General features: G+C 39.1%; 1 protein-coding gene across 1 annotated transcript in view; it reads left to right on the top strand.

Moving 5' to 3' along the window:
- LOC121632566 (leucine zipper putative tumor suppressor 2 homolog) overlaps positions 1 to 18,464 on the top strand; it is a 31,099-nt gene extending 12,635 nt beyond the window's left edge. Inside the window, exons 2-7 of the mRNA XM_041974170.1 lie at positions 2,725 to 2,849; positions 13,036 to 13,572; positions 13,733 to 14,329; positions 14,426 to 14,548; positions 15,048 to 15,194; positions 15,638 to 18,464. Coding sequence (XP_041830104.1) covers positions 13,063 to 13,572; positions 13,733 to 14,329; positions 14,426 to 14,548; positions 15,048 to 15,194; positions 15,638 to 16,345 — 2,085 coding nt within the window. The 5' untranslated portion in view covers positions 2,725 to 2,849; positions 13,036 to 13,062 and the 3' untranslated portion in view covers positions 16,346 to 18,464. The remainder of the gene's footprint in view (positions 1 to 2,724; positions 2,850 to 13,035; positions 13,573 to 13,732; positions 14,330 to 14,425; positions 14,549 to 15,047; positions 15,195 to 15,637) is intronic.
- Positions 18,465 to 18,475: the final 11 nt, after the last annotated feature.

Below are 18,475 nucleotides of genomic sequence, written 5' to 3'. Positions count from 1 at the left end.
ACTTTTTGATGCATAAAATTTTGATTTCACTTTAATCTGTTACAAAAAGCAATCTCTGTGATGTGCTTTTTTCAATAAAAGCTAGACCTTGAAATAAAAGAAAGAGTATGGAAAAATTAAGTTTTAACTAGATCATCAATGATCCTCCTGCCTTCAGATTAATATGTAATCCTTGTCCTTGTTCCTCCCTTCATATGTCATCATTCCTTTATTAAAAAAAAGAAAAAACAGCTTCTGCTTTGTCTTTTAGAGTTTCAGTCTGTGATCCTACAAGCCATTAATTTGTGACTTAGTCTTTGTATGTTCAGGAGCAAGTGAATGATGTTATCAAGGGGAATGTAAGAACACGTGACATGGGAAGTAAATAATCTCATTCTTGGTTACCTGCTTCACTGTTTTTGAGTGTTCTGAATTGTGAGGAAAGCAGTGCCAGTGCACTTCAGGGCAGATTTCCGAGAAGAATTGAGTTCAAGTTTGCTCATACTTCCAAATATAAATGAGTAGTTCCTCACTATCTTTCTTTTTATTAATTAATGATTAACTTTTGGGTGAGATAACAAGCAACAGTGATGTGTATTTATACTGAAGTCTTTAAAGTGCCTGATTGGTGAATGGCTAACTTCATGAAATAAGTGATAGCACTGCTCTTGACTCTTTATTAAGTGCACTTGCTTCACTTTATCTCTTCCTCTGCTGTTTGGTTTTTCATTTTAATGAGGACTGTCCTCTTCAATGTGGAATAGCAGGTAAGGGTGTGGCCCTCTTAGGTAAACACCTGTTTCTGCTATTTGTGGCATTAGTTGACTGTTAAAACAGTTCTTAAGGTGTTACTTTACAGAGCTCTAAGTATATTCAGTTGCCTGTCCTTAATGTTCAACATCTAGAAAGGGCCACTGGAAAGCCTCTGGATTGAGCTACATGTGGGAAGCTACAGTCTCCTCAGGACTCATCTGTCTGCCTCATGTGTTAAGCACAGATGGAGAAGCTGATGCCCTGGCTTCAGTTACAGTACCCCTGCAGGCAATTGATAATGTTAGTTTTAGCAAACATCCTGATCCTGCTGATGAAATGGGATGCATATTAATCAGATGATACCAACCCCCTCTCATTTAGTTTTCACTCTCTCTCTCTCTCTTTCTCTCTCTCTCTTTCTCTCTCTTTTTTTAGGGCATGAGGAAAACTGTTTATTTTGCTTAATGCAAATTATAAAAAAAAGCCTTTTCCATTAGTTTTCAGATGCCATTAGTTTTCATTTCCTCACATCCATGCAAAAATGAAACTGGTTGTCTGTTTAATATATTGGGGTGTTCATTCTTCTTCTCAGCAACAGCTTTACAGCACAACAGTTTTTATGTTGTGACAAAGCTACAAAAACACAACTTTTCCTCATGACAACAACCTAGAAAATCTTATAGGTGCATGCATTACAGAGAAACTTTCAGTAAACTGAATGAGGGAAATTAATCATTTTTACAAGTTAAATCCATGTCAGTTTGTATTCATGGACTCCATTAGTTTTAAATTAATTGTTTTAAACTTTTAACATAATTAAGATAAATTTCTGACATTGTCCCATTATGATTATAGGTGACAGAAAATATAAAAATTATTAATGGGGCCCTTTAAAAAGATCCATGCTCAGATGAAAAAGTTCAGTAATATGGTTGGTTTAGGTTTAAAGATTTAAGAGGTGAGGAACACCAAGAAGAACTTCTCTGCCTCTAAAGTGGATTAAACTAGCTAAAACCATTTCACTCAAATTACACAATTTCAATCTATTATTAACTCATCAAAACTTTTTACTTAAATATTAATATTTACGTTTTACTTCATATATATGTATATAAAGGGTGCTGCACAGCCCCTTTACTTGGTTTGTCTCTATTGTCGTACTTACATTATTGGGAGATTTGTGATTTTTATTTGTACACTTGTATGAGGTAGCCTGGTAAAGAATGGCATGAATGAGGCAAAGTTTGAAAGTTAACTGCAATTTTTAATATACAAATGTATTAATACATGTAGTTCTGGAAAACGGTAAACATGGCTAAGTGCTGTTTGCTGAAAACATAAGTATGCTAGATGTTACGTGAGGTCACATTATATTATCTCTGATAAAGTTTTGATAGTAGTAGCATGACTGAATATTTAGTCTAAAATATATGTGGTTTTGTCTACTTAACTTTGAGTCTTTTCTCATGCTCTTTTGTTACAAACATACATTTCTTTAGCAAACATGCAACACTTTAATGAACTGCAGATGGAATTTACTTCTTTCCGGATGGTGTCTTTGTTGCGGTTACATTTAACCCTGATTGTTTAGGTAGCAGTTATTTTCAGCTTAAAATTGTATTAATTACATAAAAGTGTCATAAAGATTTTACTGCATGACCTTTAAAAAACTATCAGTGGTCATTTAATAACTAATTGTTTTGGAAATTGAAATACCTTTAAACAGGGGATGGCTGTTATGTAAACAAGGTGCAAGTTTTCTGATTGGTCTTCTCTCTTGTTGATGTGGAAAATCCCCCTCAGTCTTAACCTTCCTCCATGTGAAGCTTTTTTGTCAGTGTGACTCAGACTTTCCTCTTTCTTGCTGACTTCTATAAACACACTTGTCACATTTCAAGTTTTCCAGTTCTCCACAGTGGTAATGGTCTCACTGCTTCTCTTGTGCTGATTCAGCAATGTGTGTTTCTTTTTTTTGCATTTTTATCCCATCAGTTCAAGAGAACAGAAAGGCAAAAAGAAAATGGTCTGCACATTGGTGTGAGCTCCTGTGATGGTCGGCAGACCTGTACGTGCTTTTCTAAGGCCTCTGGAAGCTGAAGACAGGGTGACATTGACAGGTAAGAGCAGGTTTTTGGTCAAAATGTGCTTTTAATTTGAATAAAGGTGAACTTTTTTTTTTTTTTTTTTTTTTTTTTTTTTTAAAGCTGTCCTGATTTGTTAAACAGGTGTTGCCATCCTTTTTTGCTTTTTAAGTTTGGATTTATGCAAACTTTAAATATTCTTACATTACACTCACAAGGTTGCTGGTTTTATATTTGTTCTTGAGCAGTTTCATTTCTGATTGAGACTTTAGTGATGTTGATAAATTGCTTCAGCATGCTACACACACATACCAGTTTGCATCCTGTGCGGATGTTAACACATTCCTCTCTGCAACAGATCTTAATCAAGGATAGCGTATTGCTGTAATTCCAGAGTTGAATGCTCAATTCAGATCTCTTCGGCACATTAAGCTATAAATCAGTGTGGTCAAGTTAGATCCCTGCCAGTTCCATAATGCGAGTCCATATGTGTGGATTTATGACTGGACCTAATAGGAGTGCTTATTTCAGTCTACAGAGATATCTTTCTCTCCCTACTCTATATTTGGGTTTGAAACTGTTGGTCCACCTCATTCCATGAGCTAAATTTTCTCACTTTTATTTCTGAGGTGTTCGTGGATTGCTTTGTGCCATGGTGGATTATTTTGGAGGTAAGTGGTCCAAAGAGCCGGCTGGTCAAGGCCAGTTTTAGCTGCAGCCTCCAATGGGAGTGATGTCCCCATGCCGAGGCAGCCCGGACACTGATGGATGGCCTAGCTTTCTGTCGGTTTCTGGTCTCAGACTGGAGCTGTTGTTATGAAAATATAGAAGGAAGCAGGCTGATGGACCGCAGAGAGATGGTAGCTCGACTTATGATGGATGACCACCTGCTTTCTTTCCGCAAGAGATGCAGATAAATTATAATTGTGCTCTCTAAGGAACCACTTATAGTGTTGACTGGAAATTTGCTCACTGTTATTTTGCATTTCTCTGTAGGATTATAAATATTTTGTGTCTGAGGAGGATAAACTTAGAGGCCACCTGACAGACCCAATGTGACTACAAAGCCTGACCAGGATTTGACTGAAATTTAATTCTAATTTCCCCTTGTGTATTTTGTTTTGTTTGTCCAGCAGAAGGGAAGGAAGAAGCCACATTGTTGTTATTTTACTTTCCTGTTTCAGCCTGTAAATCAACTCCCTCAAAGGGGGCTGAGTCATGTATCCCACCCCCCGCCCCCTGGCCTATAAGGAAGCAGTGTTAATGGTGGCATTCACAAAGGTTATTTGCAGCCTGCGTCTTTCTGCCAGCTCTGGTGGCCTCGAGCTGGCTGATTGATGGTGTGTGCTGTTCAATATTGGAGCTGTGAGTGATTTCTATTGCTTTGGCTGAGACCCTACAGGGCTTTACTTGTGGCACATTCAGTGTTTATCCAGAGGTCCCTGTGAGACATCATCAAGAATGACCATGAACTTTCTCCTCGGCATTACGTTTCAAGGACAAACTTTGCCTACCAGTGTGACCTAGTTCTGGGAGCAGGGAAAGAGGGAGTTGAAATGAGGGACAGATTTGTGTTTGTGTGTGTGTGTAAGGCTGTGGCAGGGCATAGCCTACTTCTCGTACCCTAGTTTACCCCTCTTCTTATGCATGAACTAAGCTTTACTGACAGCTCTCTCTCTTACTGTTGTCTCTTGACTTTTGACCAGATAGTGGATTACAAGTCATCGGAAGGCTGAAGGCAGCCTTTGTCAGATGATAAACTTATGGAAATATGCCACCTGATTACTCATGATGTTAGAAATTGTTATGATAGTAGAATCCTAAAAAATCTGTCAAAGATTAGAAATTGAGCTGATAATGTTTGATTGAGGCACAAATTAGCACAGAATGCTTTATGGTGAACATTTAAAATGTCAACTTAATGAGCAACGAACAGCAGACAAGAACCAGCTGATTGAATAAAATTTGTGATTATTAGTGTTAAAAATTTGGGGTTGTTATGACAGCTTTCCCCATGCACCATTTTAAATCTGTATCATGATGTTGGCAATTTTATTTATTTTATTGGTATATACCAAAAACTAGTATATTAAACAAATGGATTAACCTGAGAATACAAAGAGCCATGTCACAAGTTCGATTACTTCACAGCTCAGTTCTTCTCTTAAGCGAATGAACAGCTGTTTAGAACAACATCCGAGAATGAAGTGTGTATTTATTTGTAGCTTGAACAGGAAGGAGACAAACTGTCACGGAGTCAGAATCCACCATCTTGCAGCTGGCGACTTTGGTCAGCTGTTTCAAAAAGTACAGACTTTCATGGCGTCCATGTTCTGCTTTACAATTTTGGTAAGCACGTTTAAAAAGTACAAAACCCAGTTCTTTACCTGTTCTTGGAGACGGTTGGAACAGCCCTGTAGCGCACAGCTGATTTCTTTGAGAGCAGAACGAGAACAGCAACTGTCCAAAAAGAGAGTTGATATACTCTGCCTGGCCCCCCAAACAAGTCACCACCAAAACTAAAGGCCACAGTCTAATATTTCGTTGAACCATCTTTAGCTTTGATTACAGCAGTATTTTTGATAATTTGATTATTAACTTCTGTAATCGGACAAGATTTACTTCCATCCAGTGTTGCATTAATTTTTCACCAAGATCTTGTATTGATGATGGGAGAGTCCTTCCACTGCACAAAGCCTTTTCCAGCATATCTCAAGGATATGCTTTGGGACCTGAAAATGGGTTTCAGGTCTGGACTCAGAGGTGGACAATCCATGTGTGAAAATGATGTTTCATGCTTCCTGAACCAATCTTTTACAGTTTGAGTCCAGGCAATCCTGGCATTGTCATCTTGGAATATGCCCGTGCCATCTGGAAAGAAAAAAATCCATTGATGGAATAAACTGGTCTTTCAGTATATTCAGGTAGTCAGATGAACTCATTTTATGACACAATGTTGCTGAACCTAAACCTGATGAACTGCAGCGACCCCAGATCACAACTGCCCTCACAGGCTTGTACAGTAGGCACTAAGCATGATGGCTGCATCACTTCATTTGCCTGTCTTCTTACCCTGATGCTCCTATCACTCTGATACAGGATAAACCTGGACTCATCAGAACACACAACCTTCTTCCATTGCTCCAGTGTCCAATCTTTTACTCCCTAACAAACTGAAGCCTTTCTCCGGTTAGCCTCACAGATTAGTGGTTTTCTTATGGCTGCACAGCTGTTTAGTCCCTTCACATTGTGTGTGTGGAAATGTTCTTTCTTTCACTATTAAACATAGCCCTGAGTTTTACTGGTGTTTTTCTTTGATTTGATTTTACCAAATGTTTAAGTGATTATCATTCAGGATTTTTTCCAAACGTATTGCATCTCCTTAGATGTTTCCTCTGCTTGATGCATGCCAATGATTTGACCCTTCTTAAACGGACTAACATCTTTTCTAATATAAGAGAATGTGTCTTTCCACATGGTTGTTTAAGAAATGAAAAGCTCCTCATTGCATCACTTAGGGTTAAACAACTTGTTGCTCATGCAGTAATTATCCAATCAGAGGCTCATACGTAATTGCTTAGTTAAATCCAGGTAGAGACTTTTTTTTCTTTTTTTTTTGGCCAGACACTGTACATTAATTCTTCCACGAGAGAATCACAGGAGAAGTGACTGAAACGCACCTCATTGCATCCATAATCTTAAAATATACTGTTTTGTTTTATTTCCAGAAATATCAGTGTTGGTCTTTTCCCTCTGTAATTAATATTGGCAGCTTTCTTTTAATAATTTCCCCAATTGTCCTTTTATTCTGAGCATAGAGCTTTATGGCTGTTTTGAACAATATAGAGTTTAATAAATATTTAATCAAAAGGGTAGTATTATTACAATTTTACAGTATCCATCCATCCATTGAAATTACTGAATTTGAATTAATCCCAATTTTCTTGAGTTTTTGTTTTGTATCAATGGAACAATTCGATTACAAATAGAGAAAAAGATCTCAAGTCAGCTTCTTCAACTTATTTTAAAGTGAGCAGGTATGATCCTGTAGTTCTAACTCTTCTTTTAATTTGTTTTTGTAAATGTACTGTCTTGTTAAGGTGCAAAGGGAGAGCAAAATGATCTTTATCTAACGGCTCTCCTTCCCCTAGCTTTCTGGTTTTTTCCCCCTCTTTTTTCCTTTTTACTGCCCAACAAAAGCTGTTGAGGACTGTGCAGAGTCTACTTCTTTTGGTCAAAGAAAATGGGAGAGGAGTGGAGTAGGGAGGTGTATCTATATCAAGAGAGAGGGAGGCTGGACTGTGCAGAGAGGAGGAGGAGAGCATGAAAGCACAGGAAGGGGAGGAGACTGTGCTCTCATTCACACAGGGAACATTTGGTTTGAAAATGAGCCATTTATGTTTTTTCCTTTTTTGAGGGGATTTAGGGAAGTTTTCCTAAGGAGGGGTAGTCAGAAATGTAACATAGTGTTGCAGCTGACTTAAAACCTGAGACACATCGTAGCTGAAGCTGGGTGATCAGGAGGAGCTGTTCAGACATCAGAGCAGCTATGCAGTTAACAAACGGGGGTAAGAAACTCACAATGTGACCGTTGTAGAAAAGGGAAGTTGGTTTGTTTGCTTTGACAGCAAAGGTAACAGGATGTTTGACAACAGTTGTTCGATTCATTGATTAACTTGTACAGTCAACAGTAGCACGTAATGCAAAAGTTGTGAAAAGAAACTGCAGTAATTGATTAGTTTATTGTAGTAATTCCCATAAAATGTGGCAAACTATTTTGCAATTATTTTAATGATCAGTTCAGTTTCTCAAATGTGAAAATGTTTTCCTTTTAGATATAAACTAAGCTGAATATCTTTTAGGTTTTGAATAATAAATAACCTGAGAACTGTGTGGTGATTACTGTTTCACATAAAACATTTAATAGATAATATAATTGCATTATTAATACAGATTTATCAAAGAACTACTGCTACTCCAAAAATATATATATATATATATATATATATATTTTTTTTAACAGATACTGCTTATAAAATCAAAAATACAGATTTCATGCAGCTTGTCTTGACTTTTATCTAAGTGTGGACTAATGCATGTGTGTTTGAACAGAATCCTATGGTCCCTTTCAGTGCAATATAGTCATTGACAGTGTTCAGTGAATCATCCAATCAAACATGTGAGCCTTCATGAGGCTAAATGCTTTCTGGTTTCCAATTCTGTCAGTTAAGTAGATTTATTTTGCATATAATATAGCATATACTTAGAATTAAACAGATTAAAGAAGCCTTTGTTTCCACCTTATTGACAGCTACTCAACAGTGGCATAATTATTAATATTTGACGAGGTGGCTGTAGTTTCTTTCAGGTCTTTGAGGTGTCTGGCTGTAGAAAGGTAGGTTGTCTTCAGACCCAAAATAGCTTTGTCACACTTTCCCTCTATGTTCTAGTTTCCAAAGACAAGGGGAAGAATAAGGATGGGAGGAGGGGGGCAACAAAATGTGGGATTTAGAAGTTTGGGCAGAAAAGATGGTGAGTGGAGGAGGGGATCTGCAGACTCATTTGTTTGTTCCCTCATGCAGACGCTCCCTGCTGAAATCGGAGGCACTCTCCTCTTTTTATTGGGTCTCTTTCTGTCTACATCCCTCATTGAAACTTAGGTGTTACTCTGAGTTATACCCTCATATATAAGGACTAGTATAACACAGTTTCCTTTTCACTTTTTTTTTAACTATTCCAACAGTTCATCTGGTGTGAGGAATATTTTTAGCTTCACCTCTGTGGCTGTGTGTTTTACAGTTTTTAAAAACAAAGAAGTATTTAGTGCAAGCTCTTTCAGTTTGTCTCAAAGCAGGTTGTGTGACATTGCAGGCAGGGCCAATAAACTGTGTGCACTGTATTACTATAAACTTCCTCTGTAAAATGGCTTTCATACCACTAAAGTTTCTAAATGCCAGTCTCAGATGCAGTTAGACAAGAGCCTACCCTGCATGCCAGTCAATGTCATCAGAATTTTGCAAGACTTTATGCCAACAGAAAAAAAAAGAAAAAAAAAAAAACATTTGGAGCTATGGTTATAAAATCCTGATTGTCAGACGCTGAAGTTTGGCATCTGAGTGGAATATTCAGAGCAGACTACAGACTCGGTTTCACATCATACATACAATGAGATCTGCTGACCCTGTAGACTGAAATCTCAGCAAGAACTGGAATATATTGATCTCTGCGTCTTAATTTTCCATCACTGTCTGGCTCCAATTCCACCACAGACAGATTTGTAAAATTAACTAGCCGACTTTCCTTGTGTTAGAGAAAAACAATTCCCAGTGGGAGCCACTGGAGTTTTTAGTACAATGCCTCATCAGCCAGACGGATCTGCAACTTAGATCTTAAATTGCTAAGCATAAGTTATAGTCTTCCACATTTTGTTACTCAGTTGTTCGGTTATATGTGATTAAAAGGGTATCTAAGCTGTTGAAACAATACTTCTTTGATAAAATGTGGTTTTGTTAATTTATGTTAAATGTGATCCATGTGATAACCACATCAGTCATGGGTGACATCTATGGCTGTCAGAGTCAAGAGTTTTTCTGAGATGACTGCAGTTTTTGGATCAGGAAAAAGATGTGATAGAGCACTAATAGGTGGTGAATTCTCTTTTGGATTTGTGTGAGCTAACCAAAAACAAAACAAAGGAGATTTAATTTTGGGCGTCAGCAGATCCACCAGGAGAGATGAAATTATGAGAAAGTGATTTAATACACAGAAACTTTGATTACAGTTAGGACTGAATCAGAAACTCAGCAGCAGAGTTTAGAGTCTGTTCTTTCAATTGTTGGGGCTCCAGTTTTTAAATATGTGTACATATGTGCATTATGTACTGCTGGGGTTAAAGCTTGAGCATAGGTGACCCAAAAGTCTATTTACAAAGCTGGCCCAGTCTTGACCCAGTATGACTGGACCATCTCAGTCCAGTCTCAGAGAAGAGAATGTTGTTAAAACATCTCTTTATCAGGGGTATTGTTTCACACCCTCTGCACAGTGTTCTAGTTAGTTATGGCCAACCAGACACTAATAATGACTAAATGCTCTGGTGAGCTTCACATTTCCTCCTCTGTTCTTTTGTTCTTCCTGTTTCTGCTCAGTTTGATTTATTTTACAGTTTCCAGTCTTGAACAACAAAGCAGATTCCATGAAGGATTGATAGGGCTTTTTTTTTTCAATTCTCCTTCAAACTATGGCTTGTGAATGAGAAATCAGAAAAACTGTGGCTGACCACAGCATGTTTAGTCTGCAGTCTTCTTAGCTGGAGCACCGCACATTCCTCCAGCTGGAGAAGTGACTGACTGACTGAAAACCATTAAAACCATCAAAGGTTTTCCCAGACAAAAACACTCTGCTCATAGCCAGAATCAGCTGACTCTGTAGACACTATGGCAGTGGCTGAAGTATTACCCATGTACCGTGTTTTTCTTTTCTTTACTATTTTTATAAAATATAAATAAAAAATGTTTTGAATCAGTCTTGTAGTCATTAGTTGCTAATGACCATTTACTTTCCATTAGGCCAACCGAGAGTGTAATTGGGAGACTGCAAGTGCTATAGAATGACTGAAAGCTTTAAGATGCTAAGAAGGGTCCTGGCCTCCCTGTTGGCCCTCTGACCTCCCTCCCCTTCCTCCCTTCCTCTTATGTTCGAGGCCCTGGTTACTATGACAACAAGAAGGAAACCAAGACGCATGAACATGATGGAGGCTTTAAAAACAGTTTGAAACCTTGTGCTTTACGTAGAGGAGGCCCTTCATGGTTTCCTGAGGGATTAGGACTTATTCACCGATCTGGCCAGACTTTGTGGACATTAAATGATCAGAAATAATGATCCAAGCAAATGCAAGATAAATCCTTCAGATTATTTAAAAAAATAAATAATGGAGTTTCTACTTAAATTACAAGATTGAGTAGGTCTTTGTGATACTAGTTCTAAGTACACAGCCCTTTTTGGCCATGTGCGCCTTTTTTCTAATTCTGAAAGCTATTTACATTTCATTTTGCTCTGGTATGAATAAACACATGGGTCACTTTTCCATTACTGACAACTAACAAGGTGAGCTCAATGACTGCTACACATTAAACTTTCCCGCGGGAACCTTGTCTGATCAGCTATGGAGATAAGCCATAAAAACACTGCTTTAGTTGGATGGTTGTCTCATTTCCAGAGTATCATACACGATTATGTTTTATAAATATTGTCATGAACTAATCAGGCCCCCCCTTTTCTTTTTTTAATTGAAAAATCATGTAAGAATAACCTAACTAGCTCTGCTCATTGGGACTGTTAAGTGTGCATCCTTAACACCACATGTTTCTCTTATGTTTCATCACAAGGCACTGACACACATTTCAAACTCCATTTTTAAACTGCATTAGCTGAACAACCAAAGAGAATCAATGACCTGATCTCACTGTCCCACAGGGCAATGACAAAATGGATTCAACATAAATCTCTGAAGCACTTTTCTTTGACTTTCTAGCTAAAGAACAGCAAGGTAATGTATGGGCTAATACTAAAATTGCTCTGACATAGAACCAACTTGCAAGTAAGCGACTTGCTCATTTCTTTCTATTTTCAGTTTTCATGCATCATAACAACATACTGTCGTGCCAGATTTGTCTTAGACACGTATGAGTCTAAGCAGGGATCAGCCAGATTTAAATGGTGCTGATTAGCGGGCGGTAATCAGTCAAATCACAGAAGTGGCTTTCTGTAAACTTGGCAGCTTGGACATGACTTGTTGTGACCCTGTTTGGGTTGCTGTGCTCACGAATTTTTTTCTGGAAAGCATTCCAGTTGTGACCCCTTCTTTCACTTTATTAACCTCTTCTGGGACGGCCTTTCTCTTTGTCTTTTTCACATACATTTTTCACATACCTAAAGAGGGTTGTAGAGCAGGTAAAATGAGTCTTAGTTTTGTTGTATTTAGTTTGTCAGTGATGTACTGAGAGCTGCAGTCTCGACATACTTAAAATCCTTGAGTCATATATTTGTGATTTGCTTGCCTGAAACTCTAGAACAAGACACGCCTACAAGTAGGATATCCTGACATTCTGACTCATTATGTTGATGTTTTTAGAGCACAACGGGCTCTACTGTTGTTTTTGTCATAAGTGAAGCATGACCTCATAATCATGCGTCCTGCTGGCCATTGTTCTCTACAGAGGAATTTAAAGGCTACAGGAGGAACTGTTGATATTAGTGTCTGTCTGCCTGTTTATAATGTCAATATTTACCACCAGTCCTGTGACAGTGAAGGTGTGAACAAGTAAGTCTGTCACTTCTCCTACATTTTATTTTTCACAAGTGTACATATTCTAGTCTACCTGTAGATTTACTTAGGAACTCTATCTCCAAAAGTACTCCTGCATGTGATACCTCTGTCTCCTCTACCCTGCTTTGCTTTTTGATATACATCCACAGCTTTGAACTTTTAGCTGGACCTAAGGCTGATAAGATGTGTGGAGACAGTAGCTTTTGTTGCTGTCAAGGAAAATGCCAGCATGTTGGAAACCATTTTACATTTCAGATCGAAAGAGACCACTTTCTGGTGCTGCTTCATGCCTCGCAAGCTTCATGCCTCAAGCCTTGTTTTTGCTGCTTGACTGGATTCATTGAATGGCCTGTACTGGTTCTCTGTGTGTGGGCCACTGTGGTCCTGTGGGACGTCTGTGTTCTTCGGTCACTATTTTTTCTTTGTCCTTTTTATTTATTTTTTTTTAAACATGCATTAGATAGAGAAAAATTCTTTGAACATTCTTGTGAAGAGATTGAAGAAACCCTGTTTGTACTCTTAAAGGAAAACATGCCACTTAATTACTTTCCTAGTAAGATTGGTAAATAAGACAACATTGGGTCTTGGTGTCAGTTATATAAAAACACTACCAGCACAGCTATGACAAGAATATGTTTACATTTGAAATTACTTGACTCACAGACTGTACTCTAACATTCAGGGCTCTTAAAAACCTAAGAATAACCTGAACTTTTCTTAAGCAGCTTGACAAAAACTGACACTTGACACAACAAAATAGTGACATTTTAATTGAAGACCTACACTTGAGACTCTCAGGAAGCCATTTGAAAAGGACAAATCTTGTTTTGAATGACCTGGATATTTTAAAATGAATTTGACAATTTTGGTGAGACTCACCCTTTTCTTCTTTCTCAGCACGAGTGATCCCTCTGAGCTGCCACCATGGCCCTGGTTCAGGCTCTGCCCATTTCTGCTGAACCCCGCACCCCTGGCCACAGTGGAGGAGCTCGTAGACGACACCATTCGGGCCCCTCACCTCCCATCAACCCACCACCCCCCATTCTGGATCCCATGGGTTCTGTAAGCAGCCTCGTCAACACTCGCCCAGGCCCCTACCAGGACCACCGTTCTGGTGTTGAGCTGGGGGACAGAGTCCGACGGCCCAAACCAGGAGCTTCCTGTTTGGGTTCTGAGTCACCACAAGACCCATTACTGCAGAGCATCCCACCTCTCATGAAACAGAGCTCCACAACTAGCAGAGGGCTGGAAAAGGAGTTTGGGAATGGGAACTATACTTATATAAATGAAGACTATGTAGGTGACTGGAATGACAACCATGTTACACCTGCCAGCCCAGGAAGTGATCATGAGGAAACTAAAGGGCTTGGATTAAATGGAAATATGGGGGGACCGCCTCCAAAACTGATTCCAGTGTCAGGAAAACTGGAGAAGGTGACAAATTTTTATCTTTTCAGAAATTCTCTTATTTTTACGTTAAAACTGAAAAGTAATATTTACTAAAAGCTTTGTTCTCCTCTGTACATTCAGTTTATATTTATTCTGTCAACCTTTTTTTGTCTCTACATTTGTTCCATTTTGATTTCTTAACTAGAACATGGAGAAAACAGTGCTGCGGCCCACTGCCTTCAAACCTGTCATTCCCAAGAACCGTTCCTCCATGCAGTATCTCTCCCCTCGTCATTGTGCCAATGTATCAGAAAGCCAAAACAACCTGAACCTGCTCAGCCCCACCCACAGAGAAGTGTCGCCCTCCTGCTCAGAGAAACGCAGTTCTTACAGTGGAGGGCGTAACGCCAGTGGTGGAAGCAGCCAGTCCTGCTCCTTGTCTGACTCAGGCCGCAACTCCCTCTCCAGCCTGCCGCCTTACAATGGAACCAGCTACAGTTTGGCATCAGGAGAGGCTCCTGTCGGCCACCTGGAGCCCACAAAGACCGTCCCGCCAGTCAGTGCACATGTACACTGCAACTCAGACAGCGGACGCTCGTCTTCCAGTAAGAGCACAGGCTCCGGTTCGATAAGTGGCCGGGTGCAGCCCCTTTCTGATAGCGGATCCAGTGGGCGCTCTCCCGGGCCTGTGGAGGGTTATGAAGGTGTGGTGAGAGATCTGGAGGACAAACTGAGGGAGAGAGACCTGGAGCTGCAGCAACTCAGAGAGAACCTGGATGAGAATGAAGCTGCAATATGTCAGGTGCTTAAAAGTCAAGTCCAAATTCAAGGATAGAAGTCCTTTAAACCATGAATGACTGACATCTTTTCATCCTGCTTTTCTGTGTTTTTGTCATAGGTTTATGAGGAGAAGCAGAAACGCTTTGAGTTGGAGCTAGAGGAGCTGAGGCAGAGCTGTGCCACCAGGATGCAGGTAGCCTCTCAGAAGTCCCAACGTGCTCAGCAGGTGCTTCAGCTGCAGGTCAGAAATTCAGTCATGGCCAGCAAGAACATACTGATGATAATCTGTTCAAACAAAGCATCAGCTGCTGGCAAAACATTCAAAACACAAGATCCGGTAGCAGATAAAACCTAAGGGGATTCAGCTTTTTCTTCTTTAAAAAATAAATCTAATATATTGTATGTTAACATATTTAGAATAGCTTGTTTTATAATAATTATGATATAACTATAATTTAGTCACTTCAACTGTCTTTGTTGAATAGTTATGTCACTCAGATGTGTTTTATTCTGTCTTTGTTATTTCAGGGTATTTTATGCTGAAAAGGTTTTAAATCCACCTGGGACTTTTTTTTTAAGAATTTTGGTTTTATGAATGAACCTGACTGAATTTTAAACCTTTTTACAACAAAATATTTGACCACTTAAAACAATCTAACTTTCTTTAATAGATATTTTGGTATATGATTAAACTACAGCAAAATTAATATGTTTTCACTGTTCATTTGTCATGGCTGCAGGTGTATCAGCTCCAGCAGGAGAAGAAGAAACTACAGGAGGACTTTGCTCAACTTCTGAAGGAGAGGGAGCAGCTAGAGGAGCGCTGCACCTCCTATGAGCATGAGAAAATCCAGTTGGGGCCTCGACTAGAGGAGACAAAGTGGGAGGTGAGCCAACATTCCTTGAACTGACTGGCATCCAAGTTATACCACAGAAATTCACAATATAGTTATGAGGAAATAAAAAGAGGAGGTTGCAATAATGTAGATGAATGTAGATTTTTGGGCCCTCGTCAGCGTCTGACAGGCAGCATAACTAGTGGTTTGTTTGTATAAGAACAATTACAAAGAATCTTTGATGAACATTGTAGACAAACAGAACAGAATTTTATCTTTTGTGAGCACCAAACATAAATCAATTAAAGTTCATCTTTGCAGCTTTTTTTGATTAATGTCAACACCAGGACACAGCTTTTCAGTAAAAATACTTGAATTTTAAAGAAGGCATTTTATTCAAACTTTCACTCATCTTTATAATTAAAGGGAAACAAAAGGTTTAAAACAGAAATCTGTTTAATTAAAATCAGACCTAAACGTTTCTCTTCTCCCAGGTCTGTCAGAAGTCTGGAGAAATCTCGTTGCTGAAGCAGCAGCTGAAAGAGGTGCAGAGTGAGTTAGCTCAGCGTGTCGGGGAGATCGTTTCATTACGGAGCCAACTCAGAGAGACTCGTGGTGAACTAACAAACACCCAGGTGCTCCTCCAGGAGGCCCACGGCTCAACCCGCACTCGGACCTTGGAACTGGAGGTGTGCGAGAACGAGCTTCAGCGTCGAAAGAGTGAGGCGGAGCTGCTCAGAGAAAAGGTGAGACGCCTTGAAGAAGAGTTGGTTCGTCTCAGAGACACTTTGACCAATCAGGGGCCAGGAAACAGACAGTGTCAGGTGTTCCAGGAAGCTGAGGAGCACCTGCTCGCCTACGAGAGTGATGAGGCCAAGGCCCAGCGGCAGAGCAGCTCTGAGGCTCTGCAGAACATCAAGGTACAGATGGACAGCATGAAATCTGAACTGGCTTTTGAGCGTCAGAGGGTTGAGCAGCAGGCAGAAAACTTTGAGGAAGAGCGTAAAATATGGCAGGAGGAGAAGGACAAAGTTATCCGCTACCAAAAACAGCTACAGGAGAACTATGTACAAATGTATCGCAGGAACCGAGAGCTTGAACAGCTGCTGCAGGAGCTCAGTCAGGAACTGGAGAGTAGAGATGATGATGAGGGCAGCGGCAATGAGATCAACTTTGATGAGATTGCTGCAACAGAAATCTGACCCTCCCATTTTTTTTTATTAACATATTTTTTTGCACTACTGTCTGCTACATGTTTTTCTTTACCCCCAGATCTGCTCTCCTGTGCAGTCTCAGTGGAAACTGTCTGCTTCTTGTTTGCTTGACAAACAAACAAATGAGTGACTTAAATGTAAAAATGTGCAGAGTAAAATGAGCCACACAGCAACTGTGACTTTTGTTGCACACAAAAGGCATTTACCTTTTATTCACCGAGTCAGTACTCACTCCCTTTGTTAAAGGACAGCAAATTCTTGGTCATTTTTCACAGTTTTGTAAGATTTTGTGTGAATAACTTCCTTCAACCTTTCACTGTCCTCCTCCTGTGATGGTTATGACTCCACCTTCCCTGCTGGGTTTAACATTACACTCCCACTCTGTCAGCAGTCAGCTGTCATTAGTACAGTTATTTGGATGCGGCCCACGCTGTTAATGTGGGACACTGCACATTCAACATGCCATGGTAAGTGTAAGTGAATCAGAGCGAGGTGCTAATGTCAGTGGCTACACTCTGGGTGATTTTATGAAAACTGCATCACGACCAAACCATAAACCACAAATGTGTGTCTTACTTCTTACAGGAGTAGTGTAAATTTACAAGTTGGGACCAAAAATGAAAATGAGACTTATGGCACAAATGTTATGTCATGCCTCCTTTTGAATGTGCTGTTACGTTCTGGATACTTGACTGAAAATAATACTGTGGGTGTAAATTGTACCATAAACATCTGTATATTCTAATGCACAGTAACTGAACAATAACACTTGGAAAAAATGTTGCTTTGACACCTTGCATCAAATGCACGTAACAGTTTTTCCATTTCTTATATGCACCACCTTTAAAAAAAAAAAAGAAAAAAAAAAGCAAAACAAAACTTTAAACTTTAATCTGGTAAATTTAATTACTTTACTGTAGAATGAGAGTAGAACACATTATAAAAGCTACCATAGGGACCGCAATATGAAATATATTAAATATCACAGCTGTTAAGATAATTGTTCTGTAGACTTTTTTTCAGACTGGAAATTTTTACCCTAAGAGGTGGTTATAACGTTAATGATAGCTTTGTTGCATTCAAATATGGCTGCGAATTTCTGTACCAATTTCTAATCGATTTACATACTATATGGTGGTGATAAATTTCCAGCTGTGGGAAGGTGCAAGGCATGTTCTCTCATTCCTGCAGACTTTGTTGTACTAAATTTATCTGTAGGGTGTGGAATCTGCAAGTATTCAGAAGTCGTAAAAAAAAAATATTAAAAAGAGGGTGTTTTTTAAATAACCTATGACTAAATGAAATATTGGCAATCATTAATGAAATAGACTCCTGTGTTTTTCCTTCTTTTGTTGTATTGAAATGTCCTCTGTGAAAAAGGCCGACTGGAAAACCATTCATTCCCCTGTAGACAAGTGAGTGAAAATGACTTTATCCCATTCGGTGAATATAATTTCCATTGTGGACTCGAATGTGACACTGTTGACATTCTTGTATTTCTGCAATTTTACATAAAAAGTGTCTTTGTATACCTGGTAAACACTCTGAGGGGCTTGGCAAAGAGTAAGATTAGTTCCTGATGAGATAAAATATGCAACAAGTATTTAGTGAAATCACTTGGTGGGATTAGACTCACTGATAAATCTGTTCTGCCTTCAAACACCCATATATAATCAGCTGGCCTCAGCAACAATATAAGGAAACAAAATCTAATGGCTGACAAGTGTACTCACCCTGTTCTTCACCAGGACTGGGTTTAAAGTTTAGTCATGGATCCATTTAGTTGTTCCAGAAAATACTACTTTCATTTCCGCTCAAAGTGGTGGTAGGTGGCTCTTTGCTGCATGTGGGCGGTGCCGTTGAGATTTATGCATCACATCACTGAAATAGCAAGCTGCTTGCACTGAATGATATTTTGTAGTAAAGTCACACTACGTTTCCTCTGTTTAAAATCTAGAATCATGTATTTAGTTTTCTGTACAACAAAAGACACTGTTTTGAATCATTGTCCTCAGTAAAAAAACAAAACAAAACAAAAAAAAAAACATCTTCCTGAGATGTCTCCCCATCTCAAAAACATAAAAACATAGCCACTGTGAAGACCAAAGCAATGTCCCA

The sequence above is a fragment of the Melanotaenia boesemani genome, chromosome 21 (genome assembly GCF_017639745.1).
Source record: "Melanotaenia boesemani isolate fMelBoe1 chromosome 21, fMelBoe1.pri, whole genome shotgun sequence".
NCBI lineage: Eukaryota > Metazoa > Chordata > Actinopteri > Atheriniformes > Melanotaeniidae > Melanotaenia > Melanotaenia boesemani.
Note: the sequence above shows the minus strand (reverse complement) of the source record. Positions and strands in the feature narration are given on the sequence as shown.